Source organism: Gouania willdenowi, chromosome 2, assembly GCF_900634775.1.
Source record: "Gouania willdenowi chromosome 2, fGouWil2.1, whole genome shotgun sequence".
In the NCBI taxonomy this organism is placed as follows: domain Eukaryota; kingdom Metazoa; phylum Chordata; class Actinopteri; order Blenniiformes; family Gobiesocidae; genus Gouania; species Gouania willdenowi.
In genome coordinates this window covers 7,442,158-7,456,156 of record NC_041045.1, presented here as the reverse complement: position 1 = coordinate 7,456,156, position 13,999 = coordinate 7,442,158, and the positions used below count along the sequence as shown (strand labels likewise).

The 13,999-nt window shown below is 37.3% G+C and overlaps 1 protein-coding gene across 1 annotated transcript in view; it reads left to right on the top strand.

The window, feature by feature from the left end:
- Positions 1-1,968: 1,968 nt before the first annotated feature.
- Positions 1,969-13,999, top strand: part of LOC114477431 (neuronal membrane glycoprotein M6-b-like) — a 32,412-nt gene continuing 20,381 nt past the window's right edge. The window contains exon 1 of the mRNA XM_028469706.1: positions 1,969-2,120. Within this exon, the coding sequence (XP_028325507.1) occupies positions 2,051-2,120 (70 nt within the window). The 5' untranslated portion in view covers positions 1,969-2,050. The remainder of the gene's footprint in view (positions 2,121-13,999) is intronic.

Below are 13,999 nucleotides of genomic sequence, written 5' to 3'. Positions count from 1 at the left end.
GGAAACATCAGGGATTGGGGTGACACCTCCATGCTGTGTGTGTGTGTGTGTGTGTGTGTGTGTGTGTGTGTTTTGGGATTTCCTGGACTGTTTTGCTGGTTGAGCTTTGTCTGAAAACAAGGCCACGTGGGCCCCGCATTAAGCTCAATTTTAAGAGGATTCAAGACAGATGGTGTCCCATTGTTTGATGATGCATTTATCATCAGAAAATGAGGTGAATATACCAGAAAGAACCCCCCCCCCCCCCAAAAAAAAAAAAAAACACCCCACCCAATTTCCATCATCACCAACACACACACGGATGTTCCCATTGGATTGCTGGATCAACCAATCAACTTGAAGCCTTAAAACCAAACAAAGGGTCATGTCCTCCAGTGGTTCTCAACCTTTTCAGCCCGTGACCCCCAAAATAAAGGCGCCAGAGACCGGGGACCCCCACTGTACCTGAAGGTAGCCTATCCATGAAGTCTGAACTAAATGATGATACATTGTTCTATGAATCTGTAATAACCACATTTATTTATTCATTTGAACAACACCCACTGTTATCCAGGAAGTTTATAGTATATAGTCATCTTAAAGATGTGAATTATTGTTTTAAATGGGTTAAAAGTGACGAAAAATAATGGAAAAGGTGGTAAAATTGGATTTTAAAAACCTCAGAAATTGGTTTAAAGATACAAATTAGAGTGGCCACAAATGAGCAGAAAAAGTGGTAAAATGGGTTCAAAGTGTCAATATTGGAAGAATTAGTAGAAACAATCAGTTTAAACTGGCAAATTATGGGCATGACAAATGGTGAATGTGGTTAAATGGTCAAACACAAGCATCGCATATGGTGAAAAGAGGTTAAAAGTGACAATAATTGGTCAACATAGGTGAGACTGGTGGGAAAAATGGTGGAAAGAGTTTATAAGTCAAACATGTCTTGAAAGTTGAAAAATGTGCAGAAGAGGCATGAATTTGATGGAGAAGTGGCAGATAAGTAATGTAGCACAAATGCATTAAAAGCAGCATAAATATGGCAAGAAAAAGTGATGAACAGAAATCAAAATATGGAAAGTTTGGTGCAGTTGTAGAAAAAGTTAAAAAAAAAAAAAAAAAAAAAAAAAAAAGGTCATCACTGGTTCCAGTTTAAGCAGTAAGTGACAGATACTTACATGTCCTTTGATTTACTTCTTTTTTGACCACTTTTTATTTAATTTGGAAAGATTTGGTGGAATAATTTGAGAAAAATTGTAGGATTTGGAAAAAAAACTATATATAAAGTTTTTTCAACAACAATTTACAACTGAATTATTTGGTAATTTACACAATTATTCATTTTCACTTTCTCCTGCGGGCCGAATTGGATGCTCTGAAAGGCCGGATTTGGCCCACGGGCCTTGAGTTGAACATCTACGATTTAGTGCATTTAAAAATCATTTTTAAAATCAAACTTTCAACACGTGATACCTGATTTTAAATTTGCAGTTTGGTGTGACAAAAAGAAGCTCTATCCATTCACGCACCCCCGCGTTTTCACTTCTTCTTTTTTTTTTTTTTTTTTTACGTGACACAGTTGCACTCCTCCAACACACCATTTTCTTTTTTTCCGCTCTCATCTCACCAGATGGAGAGTGGGCGGCGAGTGCGCGCGTATCGCTGTTTTCGTGCACGCATGGTTAGCCATGAGTTTGCATATTTACATCTCTTGCACATTTTGTCCTCTGCTTGATCACATGAAAATCATTAAAAAAAATTTTTTTCAAAAATGAATAAATTTAAAAGACATATAGCCCATTATTATCTTTATGTTTGCAGATAAAAGGCAAATATTCTGTCAATTTTCACACTGACACTGAATAAATATATTTATTTGCATAAATGTAAAGCTCCAAATCCAATTAGATCACGCCTTTGTACTTTGGCTCGTCCACACACTACAGAGAGAGAGAGAGAGAGAGAGAGAGAGAGAGAGAGAGAGAGAGAGAGAGCATCAGCCAAACCCGCACACGCTCCTCCACCATCCACACGCTGCAAACAGGCTGCTGTGATTTCTGGACAAATAATGGATGGAACAAAGCCTGCCATGGAGTCCAACGCAGAGGAGACTCAGGACGAGGGACAGGAGAGCAAAGGTAAAAAAAAATAAAATAAATATAAATAAAAAAGGCGCACCCGCTGCTTGCATGCGCGCGTTTGGAGACGTCTGCGCCACCCTGAGCGCTATAATGTGCGCGACACAAAAGCACCGCGTTTGCATGAAATGTCGGTTTTTAGGGCATTTGGTGAAGCAGAAATGTATAAGAATCGTATAGTTTGTCGGTAATTGGATGTTTTCATCGTATATTTGCGCTATTAGACGGATTTTGATGCAGGGGGGTGGAAGGGGTGGGAGGTGGGTGCGTTGATGGAGGTGCGCGATCTGGTTTATCATGCATATATTAACGCCAGGTATCCCCCCCCTTTTTTTTTTTTTTTTTTTTTTGGTTCTTCTTTTTGCATCATGCCTTTATCATTAATGCTGATGAACAGGGATGCATTGGATTAGCCATCCTATCACCCTTCAAGATCTACCATGCAGTCACATCTGCCAGGAACGCGATTAATCGACTTCTTTATTTTCGGTTATCACTGCAGTGCACGAGATAATGAGATGAAAATAAATCTGAAAAAAAGGGGTGGTTTTGTCCTGGTTTTATTGGAAAAAAAAAAAACAACCCAAAAACAGCTATAAAATCCATCTGACACATCAAATATGAGACATTGTTGCATTGTGCATGCAATATATCATGCACACAAAAAAAACTCAAGCTAAATTTCCAATATTTACCAAATTTGGACAAACCTGTTTGCATGTGGCTGCATGGGCGATATGGACCAAAAGTCATATCTCAATGTTATTTCTCAAAATGGTGACATACGATATAAATCTCTATATTTTTTACTCAATAAAGTCTAACCAGAAATGTAATTCTGGATAAAATTTGCTGCACAGGCACAGTTATTAAATAGCTGCACAATATGTTCCACTTCTGTGTGTTTCTCCTATAAGGGACAGCATGTGTGAGTGAGTTCTGTACTGTGGCTTGTTTAGGGGAAGGTCTGGGTTAGGACAATAATAAATTGACATTGGCAATATTGTAATTTTCTATATTGCCAAATTAGAAAAGTCAATGTATCTTGATATATTGCCCAGCCCTTTTTGCATGCTGAATTTTCCCTCGTTTTTTAAAATTTAGATGTAATTTACAAATATTCTTGTAAAAATCATGGACAAAGCCAATAATGCAACATTTCACGTGCTCATACATGCACTAAAATGCCTAATTTGACCTTATAATTTGAAGTGTACACATTATATTGTAAATATTACCACCATCACTTTAAATGGAGCATATAAAGTGATGTATTAATTAGCAGATAATACATGAAACCCAAAGCAGTGAAAACGCATAATTTAAATGACACAGAATGAGACATATTTGTGCCTTTGTGTGTTGGACTATGTGATTTGTTTCCATTGTGGCTCAGTAGTAAAATTGTGTTTATCGCTCTGGGGCACAGCAGAGTATAAGAGCTTTGACAGCGACTTAGTCATTGGGTTTATGGCACTGCATGGTTACAATGAAATATAATAGATGGATTAGAGTTAATGTCCATGATGACAGTGGTTCTCAACCTTTTCAGCCTGCGACCCCCAAAATAAAGGTTCCAGAGACCGGGGGACCCCCACTGTACCTGAAGGTGGTTGAACACAGTCATGAACATTGAATAACAGTCGTGTAGAAACAGGGCCAAAGGGAAAATAAGGGGAGAGAATTTTGGGGTCCATCCATAAACTCAGCAAAATGATGGTCCATTGTTCTATAAATCTGTGATAACCACATTTATTTATTCATCTGAATAATATCCACTGGACGTTTAATATTATTTGCACCACGGTACATAGTCATCTTAAAGATGTAAATCCTTGTTTTGATCAGAAGTAAAATGGGTAAAAGTGCATAAAAATGGTGGAAAAAGTGGTGAAATGGGATCTTAAAATTCACAGAAATTGGTTCAAAATAGCAAATTACAGTGGGCAAAAATGGACAAAAAAAGTGAGAAAAAAGGGTTCAGAGTGTCAATATTGGAACTATTAGTAGCAACAATTAGTTTAAACTGGCAAATAATGGGCATGACAAATTGTGAATGAGGTTAGATTGGCAAAAATAAGCATGAAATATGGTGAATAGAGATTAAAAGTGACAATAATGGGTCAACATATGCAATTCTAGGTAGGAAAAGTGGTTAAAAAGGGTTTATAAGTAACGAAAATGTCTTGAAAGTAGAAAAAATGTGCAGAAAAGCATTAAAATGTGATGGAGAAGTGGCAGAAATGAGAGTAATGTAGCAAAAATGTATTAAAAGGAGCAAAAATATGGCAAGAATAAGTGTTGAAAATAGGTTAACATATGGCACGTTTGGTGTAGTTGCAGGAAAAGGGTAAAAATCAGCAAAAATGGGCTCAAATTGTTAAAAAAAAATATTTCCAAGGTTGAGAACCCCTGCATTATGGGAGGTGTGAAGATGAGGTTTCACACTTTTGAAGCTGATGGTCATGCTTGATACCTTCTCTTTATGGTGAGCATAAATATATTATATGATCAAATATATGAATGTCTGCAATGTATCATTTTTGCAAATGTTTATTGTTTCACAAATAGCGTTTTGACATGTTTGCATTGCTTTTATTTTGAAAGGGGGAGGAAAATTTGAGCTCCAGTTGTCCAGTACTGGGTCACGGGCCTTTGTGTGACGTAGGGTGCAGAGGAGTGGGGTGTCCCTCCACACTGATGTAAAGTTTAATAAAAAAAAAAAAACATTACATCACCCTATCCCAAGGCCCGCTGTTACGCACCGAGCAGCGTCCAATCAGAATTCCTCCAGTCCTGAGCAACTTTGCTTGACTTCGTCCCCTGTGGATAGATGAGACTTAGAGTCAGTTATAGTCTGTGTTTAACGCTTTAAACACCCTCTCCGACTGTTTTTGAAGCTTAAACTTGTTTTTTTTTTTTGTTTTTTTTGGTGTAATTATTTGGTGCTCCTTTGACATCTGGATTGTGACCATAAGCTTGCAGTGTCCGTTAAGAAGCTCAAGATTTACAGAGGGGGCAAGTCATGTAAGGAGCTTGTGTTGGCGTGTGCAAACACTTTAGATCCAGGGTTAAAGTTCACATTTAGGAAAATATCAAGAACATATACAAAATTAACTGATTTAATGCATTTCTTAGAAACTTTGAGACTGTATACCATCTTGTATTATGCATGGCAACGACAAAATTGCAGTTTTGTTTGTTTCTGTCAAGTTCATTTTACAAGTAGCCGATAGCATAATGCTAAACTATAAACATTCTTAACATGTTGTAGCTAAATGTACAAGGTAAAATTAATGCCTTTTTTTGGCCATTTAAACAGATTAAATTATTTTTCCTCATATTTTTATCATACAACTAAAACTAATTGTTATAGCTTAGCATGTAGCCTAGCATAACAACTGTAAGCATGGGAATAAACTGGTTTCCGAGTCGCAAAGCAGCATTTTTACGCAAAACTAAGCGTACGTTGAGTTGAGACGCTTACAGGAAATCACTGAATCTTGTCATTTTTTTAACACTTTGCAACTTTTTTAAAAAATGTAGCAATAAATAGCTTACATTAACGCGATGCCAAGTTAACCAACATAAACTAAACACACCTTCTCTCAACAGCTAGGTAAATGTACAGCCAGCGGTAGATGCTTTTAATTGCATTATTTTACCAGAGTTAACTATTTTTCTTTACATTTTTTGCCACAAAAAATAAAAGCTGCTAATATCCTAGCTTAGCATAGCATAAAAATTAATCAGAATGAACTTCTTTCCTACCAAACTATGGATTTATTTATTTATTTTTTTTTTTTTCAAATTAAGAGGCTGTAACAGCTTGCAAAGCAGCAATTTCATGCAAAACTCACTAGATGCACATCAAGCAAGCAAGGAAAAAACTGAATATTGTCAATTTTTTAAAACTCTTTGCAGTTTCTTTAAGAATGTAATTAGCATGATACTAAATTAATCAACAGAATAAACACACACCGTCACATAGCAAACATGTCTATGGCTGTGTTTGAAATGGCATACTTCGTACTATATACTACAAACTCAATGAGTATATACTGTCTACTATATACTGTAAGCATGATTAGGACGATGACCGTTCCCACTGCGTTATATTTCCCAAATGCATTTGAAACTACAACCACAAAAACCAGAAGCACACCGAGGCTAACAATCGCCGTTGATTCACCACCTTTGAAAGTTCTGAAAGCATTTTAAGCGAGAAAGTGACCAATGTGGTCATTTGATCTATGAAACTTGCGGAAACACATTTCATACCAACATTTTGGAGATTTTCGGAGACCTGCCATTGTGCTACAGACTAAACTTTCGGTTAACTTCAAAACAAGAGCCCTATTTACAAAATCGTTAAAGAACTAATGGAAGACAAGAAGAGATGCTTTTGTTTTGAAAAGGGGATGTTTGATTTTTAGCTTGAAGCCGGTCCCAGGACTATTTTACGTCCTGCCGCAATGCATCATGGGGAAGTTGAGCATGAATAGTGTGCCCACCGTGCATACTTCAAAAATGTCCCCATTCAGTATACATCCGGGTATTTCTCGTGTACTCAATCTATCCATACTATGGAATGTGAACACACTACATACTCATTTTGAGGTCAGACTTAGTATGAGTAGTATGTTCTCGGTCGCGTCTCCATGCGTCTAGCTGCATCACGTCTCTGCTCGACTTCAGGCTGAGAGTAATTACAAACTGGAAAATGAACACAAGCGTGGTTTATAATCCAGTATGTGTAGGGGTTTTGGTGGCCGGTGGGTATGGATTGATCCTTTTGCTTGATTGCTTCTCATAATCTCTAATCTGTTTGTGCGCAGAGGTGCTCCATGTTTAGGAGGTGAGGCGCGCTCTTCGATGCGCACTTTACTTATATCTCAGTCAGTTCTGTGACTGAAATCATTCTCGCAGTGTTCGCTCATCCCTTCGTCGGTGCAGTTATTGTGACCATGAGTTCATTTCAGGTCCCTATCTGATTTTGTGCGTCTTCACACACACCTTCTTCTCTGCTGTTGTGTGTGTGTGTGTGCGTGAGTGCCTACTCTTACATAACGCCTCGCTGCTGTGCTTGGTTGTGAGGTTTATTTCGGAACAGTAGGAGATTACATCATCGTCTAAGGGGTGCAGGTTTTTGTGGATAATTTCTGCATGGCAGAGTAGAGCGGAGGCTGCCTCGGGCACACAAAGCTCATTTTTAATGGTTGTTTTCTGTAAAAATGGTCAAGTTTGATGTGACTGAGATTGTATTTGAAGCACAATAATTAAAGTGTTAAACATTATTTATAGCTTTTTTTTTACTTTTAAAGAAAATAAAGCAAGGGCTGAATGTCTTTTGTATTTAAGTTAATTTCTTTCCCAGCACCAAAATATTAAAATTAGAATCTCCTTTTTACACATAAAGTTACCAAAATCAAATTGGGTCATTTTGTAATTAGATATCAATGGACCTACTTTTGGTGTCAACCGCGATTAGTATTAAAGTACAACTGAATAATGTATTATTAAAAACCCACAAATACAAAACAACAAAAAGCAAACTTTGTGGTAATTAGGGTAATTTAAAAAAAATAATATTTATAGATAATAGTGAATAGAATAAGTTATTAAAAAAAAAACAATTGAAATAATTATTTGTGTATGTACTGTAGCTGAAGCTAATAAGCAAGGACTTGAGGAGTTAGCTGTAAAGATTCACACAAAAATGATATTTATTAAAGATTGTAGATTATTTTCTTTGTCTTCACCTCAGATTAATACTTAATTTGATATTTATATATTAAAAAGTTAGAATACTGAAGCAAAATGTATGACAAAATCAAAACAAAAAACAAAATTACAGTAAACAAAGTGGTCATTTTTGATAATGTTTTTAAATATATTGAATATAATAGGCTATAAGAAAAAAAACAATTGAAACATATTAATTTAATTATATGAACTTTTGACAAGTTTCTCACACGCTGCTAATCTAGCGAGCTAGCAACAAACGCCTATAGAAGCTAGTTAGCCTAGCTTCGCTGAAAGTAGGGCCGAGTGAAAAGAGAGAATAGAAAGCTTCTAAAAATTCCACTGTTATGATATTTTACATTTTCATTTGAGTCTTATGACAAAAGACAACTTTTGACTGCGTAGCTGAATGTAAACCATTAGCAGAGATCAATTTTCGCCGAGCTAACAAGCTAACTATAACAAAATGCTTCAAACATTGCTCTGTATAAATTGACAGGCTGCGCTCACTGTTTGTTTAGAACTGAAGCTACATTATTAGCATTGCTCACTGATCATTTGCAACATTTGCTTATGACCTGATTTAACCTTTTGTTTCTGAAAGTGATTTTAAATTCTAGCTAAAAATAAAATCCAGCTTTTGCTTCTGTGGATATTTTGTTCAGGTGAGATTTATGGAGAAAAATGTGATATTATACCTGTCAATCACCTTTGACAGCAAAATTCAGCGCTCATAATTGTAAATGTAATGAAAATTAAAAGCCGAAAAAAAAAAAAAGCTTTGTACCTTTCAAAAAAGTGAAAATTTTATGACTTTCTAATGAAATCCATTCAGGATATTTTTGCAATTGTTATTCGGAGAGAGTGTGATTCCTACTAACCAGACGGGGCTTTGAATCTAAAGGCCAACCCCTGTTTGATGTTCACTAGACTGACCGAGATGTGATAACTTAAGAGGGTTGGACTGACATTAGAGGCTTCCTCGACCTCACTGTCAATCAGACACTGCAGATCTCTTTATTTTCCAATCGTGATTTAATTTTATCTTCACTGCAGAGATTTAGAAAATAAATTCTAGCTTTTTCCATTTTATTCCACTTTTCCAATAATGAAGCGTTTCAGCTCCACATTTTAGTATTGGGGGGTGTTACTTCAGGGTGATAATTGTAGGCAGTTACTCAATCCTCTCAGACAACTTTGCTACACCTACGGTACTATTGTCACTTCCTCTACTTTGGAAGCTAATTTGCTGAGAAGACCCAAAGTATCCGATGCAATGGATCCGCAAAGGAAGACACGCGTGCGCATTCGATTTGATTCCTGCAGCTACAAGTCAAACAGAATTTAAATTGTGATGTAAACTTTGAGGCTTAAAGTTTGAATTTTGAACTGAAGTGAAGAGCATTTCTTTTTTTTTTTTGTATTAAGGGTGTAAGAAAAACATCGAATCCGCTATTTAACGCAATATTTCACAGAGCGATTATCGGATCAATCCCAAAAAATTTCCAAATCGCTTTTTTTAAATCGTGTTTTTTAACCAAAAAAAAACCCCATTTAATTGCGCTAACGTATTCATAGCACGTAAACACCCGGTCACTAGGTGTCAGTGAATGCACCATCAGACCTTGTTAAAGGGATCCTCCACTGTTTTTATAAATGTGGCCTAAAACCTTTGAAATGTCCTTATTAGAAGATCTACAGTATGCCTAACAAAACGCATTATTTTGCACCATATTGGTTTTATGAACTTTTTAAAATGGGACTACTTTAACGTTTTCGTGTCTGTGCGCCACCATGTTGAAATGACGTCATTGATGATGCAAATTGCCCCTTTAGTCCATTGAGTTCTATGGGAGTGGAGCATTGACGATACATTTAGTAGCTTTTTCAGTCAAAATGACAACTTGTGCTGCTTTGGGTTGTTCTAAAAATCAGTCAAAGTTAAAAAAAAAAGTCTATGTAAATCTCTTTTGTTTACCGAAATTTGATAAACAACATCCGTGAGTTGAAAAAATCCGCAGGGAGCTGTTTTGTAGACAGCATGACGAAGAGAAGAACTTCTTCTCTTTTTCATGGCGTCTACCCCTAGTTTGTGGTTGTGTGCAAGAAATCCAAAAGGTGGCACTGAATTCCCAATCCTGGCCTACAATCTTCTCCAAATCCTTGAAGTTTGTCTTAACTACTCTGACAAACCAATGTGCAATCATCAATCATCATCGCCTTGAGATATGCCTTCGCTTGCCTCATCTTGTGTGCTTTTTCTTCAGCTCCGTCACTCATTCCCACACACACTCGTGCACATACCCTCTGCCTATCCTCCTCTTGCCCCCCCCGAGGTGTGTAAGGTTGTGGGAGCATGTGAAAGCCGTCACACACAGAGAAAGGCTCATGTGTTCCTCATTTGATGCCATTTGCCCAAAGCATGTTGTCAGCCTCCATCTGGAAACATGTGCATTTGCGTTTGTGTGTGTGTTTGTGCGCGCGCGCGCTTGTATTTGTTTACGTGTCAATGACCAGGAGTAGTTAAAGGGAATGTCTGTCAGTGCTTTGCTCACACTGGAGTAAAAAAAAAAAAGAGGCTCTATTTTCATGCACAAGCGCGTGGGTGATTTGTACGATTTACCATTGTGCTCGTAGTCAGCCCTCTTTGTCCCTTTGAAATTAAACATTTCATCTTCTGTCAAAAATAACAATGCACTAACCTATTGTGCTCAATTTAGATCATCCCACTCGGCACGACGCATTGATGCATGTCCAATGTAGGAAAATGTATTGTAGAAATAAAACTATTTGGTTTCTAAACCTTTTATTAAGTTTTGACCCACAAAATACAGATTCGGAATAATAGCTACTGTTATCCAGGAATTTTTTTTTATTATTATTTGCGCCATAGTATATAGTCATGTTAAAGATATAAATCCATGTTTTAATCAGAAATAAAATGGGTTAAAAGTGACCAAAAATGGTGGAAAAGGTGGTAAAATGGGATTTTAAAAACCACAGAAATAGTTTAAAAGTTGCAAATTAGAGTGGCCAGAAACAGACAGAAAAAGTAATAAAAATGGTTCAAAGTGTTAATATTGGCTTAAAAGTGGCAGAAAAGGTAGGAGTGAGGCTTGGGGTAAGTTAATTTAACAAGTAGGAACAATTAGTTTAAACTGGTAAATAATGGCCTTGGTAAAACGTAAATATGGTTAAATTGGCAAAAACAAGCATGAAATATGGTGAAGAGGTTAAAAGTCATAATAATGGGTCAATATATGCAAAATTTGGTGTGAAAAGGGTTTATAAGTGCCAAAAATGTCTTGAAAGTAGAAAAAATTTGCAGAAAAGGCATTGAAATTTAATGAAGTGGGAGAATTAGGAGTAATGTAGCAAAATTCATTAAAATTAGAATTAAAAAATGGCAAGAACAAGTGACGAAAATAGGTTGAAATATGGCAAGTTTGGTGTATTTGCAGAAAAAGGGTAGAAATGAGCATTCTAACAGTATAAAAGTGTATGATGTTTAAAGAAAATGTGCCTGTTTATTTTTCATTGAACACTGTATAAACAAATAAAATTAGTAAATTGAGATTGAGAATAGGAGGGCATACATTTTGATGTTATTACTAAGATACTAAAAGTTCCAAAATAATGGCAAAAATGCTTAATGAGGAAACTTGTAAATATTTGTATTTTTTTATGCATCCAAAGTCGAAACGGTACGAATGAGTAGTCTCTTGAGATTTGTGTGATGTTTGGGTGGAAGGACAGGTGAAAACATTTTTCCAAAAACGTTCTGTGTCATATCACTATTTCCGTTTCAGGAAATTCATTTAAATGATTCCCATCAATTTTTCCTTGATGAGAAAATGGTGATCCCTAGAATAATTGTTGTTTGGGGCTGTTGACATTCATTCATCTCCTGCTCATGCTTATATCTAGCTCTCAACAGGCATGATGGGGGATACACCCTAGACAGAGTGCCAGTCCACCAGGGGCGCTATTTTTAGCCTTTGGAAAAAAAAACACCTATCAGAATCCACCTTGTGGTTTGAACCACATTCTGTCATGAGTTTATGAATAGCTGCAAGTGGCATGTTGGCACAGCATGGCCTGTTCCTGAATAATGCCAAGCTCTTCTGGCCTCCCTCCATCCCCCACTGATGGCCAATCTGCTCCTGTCTTCCATATCTCAGTGAAAACCATGCTGCCGATTAATGCTAGTCATTGTTAGCCCTGGCCGACATCTTTATAACCCATTTAGGCAAGGCCTGAAAGAGTTTTTTGGAGGAATCCAGCTGTTGACTATCTAAGTTAGCAGTTAGCCTACTTTTTCTTACCTAATTTTGGTGAATTTAACACCAAAGGTGACTTGAACCATATTTCAAAGACTCTGCAGTTGGTCCTCCGTGCCGTGCGCACACAGTCCACCAACCCCCTGAGGAAGCCAGAAAGTGAATCTCCATCATCACATCAGGACGACAGGAGGTGAAGCGAATGTAAAGCGGGCCAAGGGAGGGCCACCGACTTCTTTGAGCCACATTAGCCAAGTCGGTTACATAACAGCCTAGCCATTGAGTCAAACGACACACCACAGCTAGCCACAGGGTCCATTTTACATTTGGAAGGAGAAAGATTTCAAACTAATGGTGTCGTCTTTGCTTCGCCAAGGCAACAGATGGCACCTCAGGTCAGGTGCGTCAGAGAAAGGGAGAAACACTGTAGAGAACTTTAATCTGTTAGTCGACACGTTTTAAATGTTGTCCGTACAACTAGCATTGGTTATCCATGCGCTAGCTTAGAACATCTGAAGAGGAAAGTCTTCTCACTCATTTACTAAAGGTTTACGTGCATAGAAACAAGTCGCTGCTTGCCTGATTAGTTGACAGCACTCGCTAACACGTGTTGCAGATTTAATAACCAAGTTCACGGAGTATTTCAAATACGCAAAATAACATGAGCGACGCATTTAGCGGGTTTTCCTACAATGAAAATCTAGTCATCTCTGCCTGCACGCTCAAAATATTGGAAAGACATGCAAATCAAGATCACTTTAGCACGCAAAAATTAGTCTTTTAGTCGTTGATTAAAATATCCATTTTTTAATTGATGAATAATATAAGGGAAACCACACGTCTCTATGCTACGTGACTTTATTCCATAACTAACAGATTTATGTGATAGAAAAATTCCTTTTAAGCTCCTTTTTCATTACACAAAAAATAAACATTCAAGAATTGAACTGAAGATTTCCACCTGTTTAGAGGAAATAACAGTAACAGTTCCAGCGAGATTAATTTTGTTTTCTTTTTTAATCTTATGTTAAGTTGAGGTTTTGTTTATTCAGACGATGTTTTGGAAATAATAGTGTGTTAATATGTGATATTGGCCCAAAACAGAGTATATTCCATGTCATGTTGCAATAGACTTCCCACCGAGTGACAAACAGGTGATCCCACATATGAAGACAATGCTATTGAAAGTAGTTCAGAGAACGTTTGCTTTGTCATCAGTTCCCTGAAGCCATGTGCTTTCAGGTTGACGTCCTTTGTGCTGTGTTTATTTCCACCAACATGGCCTCCAGGAGAGATGCCTCTTGTGGCACTGGAACGTTGGTTTCTAATGTGTGTGTGTGTGTGGAGAAAAAGAGGGGTGTGTCCTCAAACAGCCTTTTTTGCGGCTCAGGGATCAGAGGGAAATGTATCCAACACCCCAGCAGAGATCAGACGTTATTCGAGCACAATGCAGTCCATTAGGCTCAGTTACGCCCAGCCAGATGTTGACCTTGTGCCCTTCATAATGCTGCATAATCAGACCTGGTTTTCTCATGAATACAAGATTAGGGTCAGTCGTGTATCGTGAGAAAACAACTACTTGTCCTTGGTGTTTCCATTCAAAAGCGCGTAGTTCTAACCCTGTATGCATTCGATTGGTTAATTGACTAAGTAGTTTTTGACTGTTAATTATCTGTTTTTATAATCTTTTCTGTGTACACGTGCTTTTAAAGCCAGAGGGATCATCCTAAAAACATGGCCCAATTCCAGTTGACCTACACCCTGGACGTCACCTGAACGTCTCACTAAAGATCAGATGAAAGGTTTTTAAAGGTCAGCTTTTCACCTGTGGTGTTTCAGGTACTTTTTCACTTT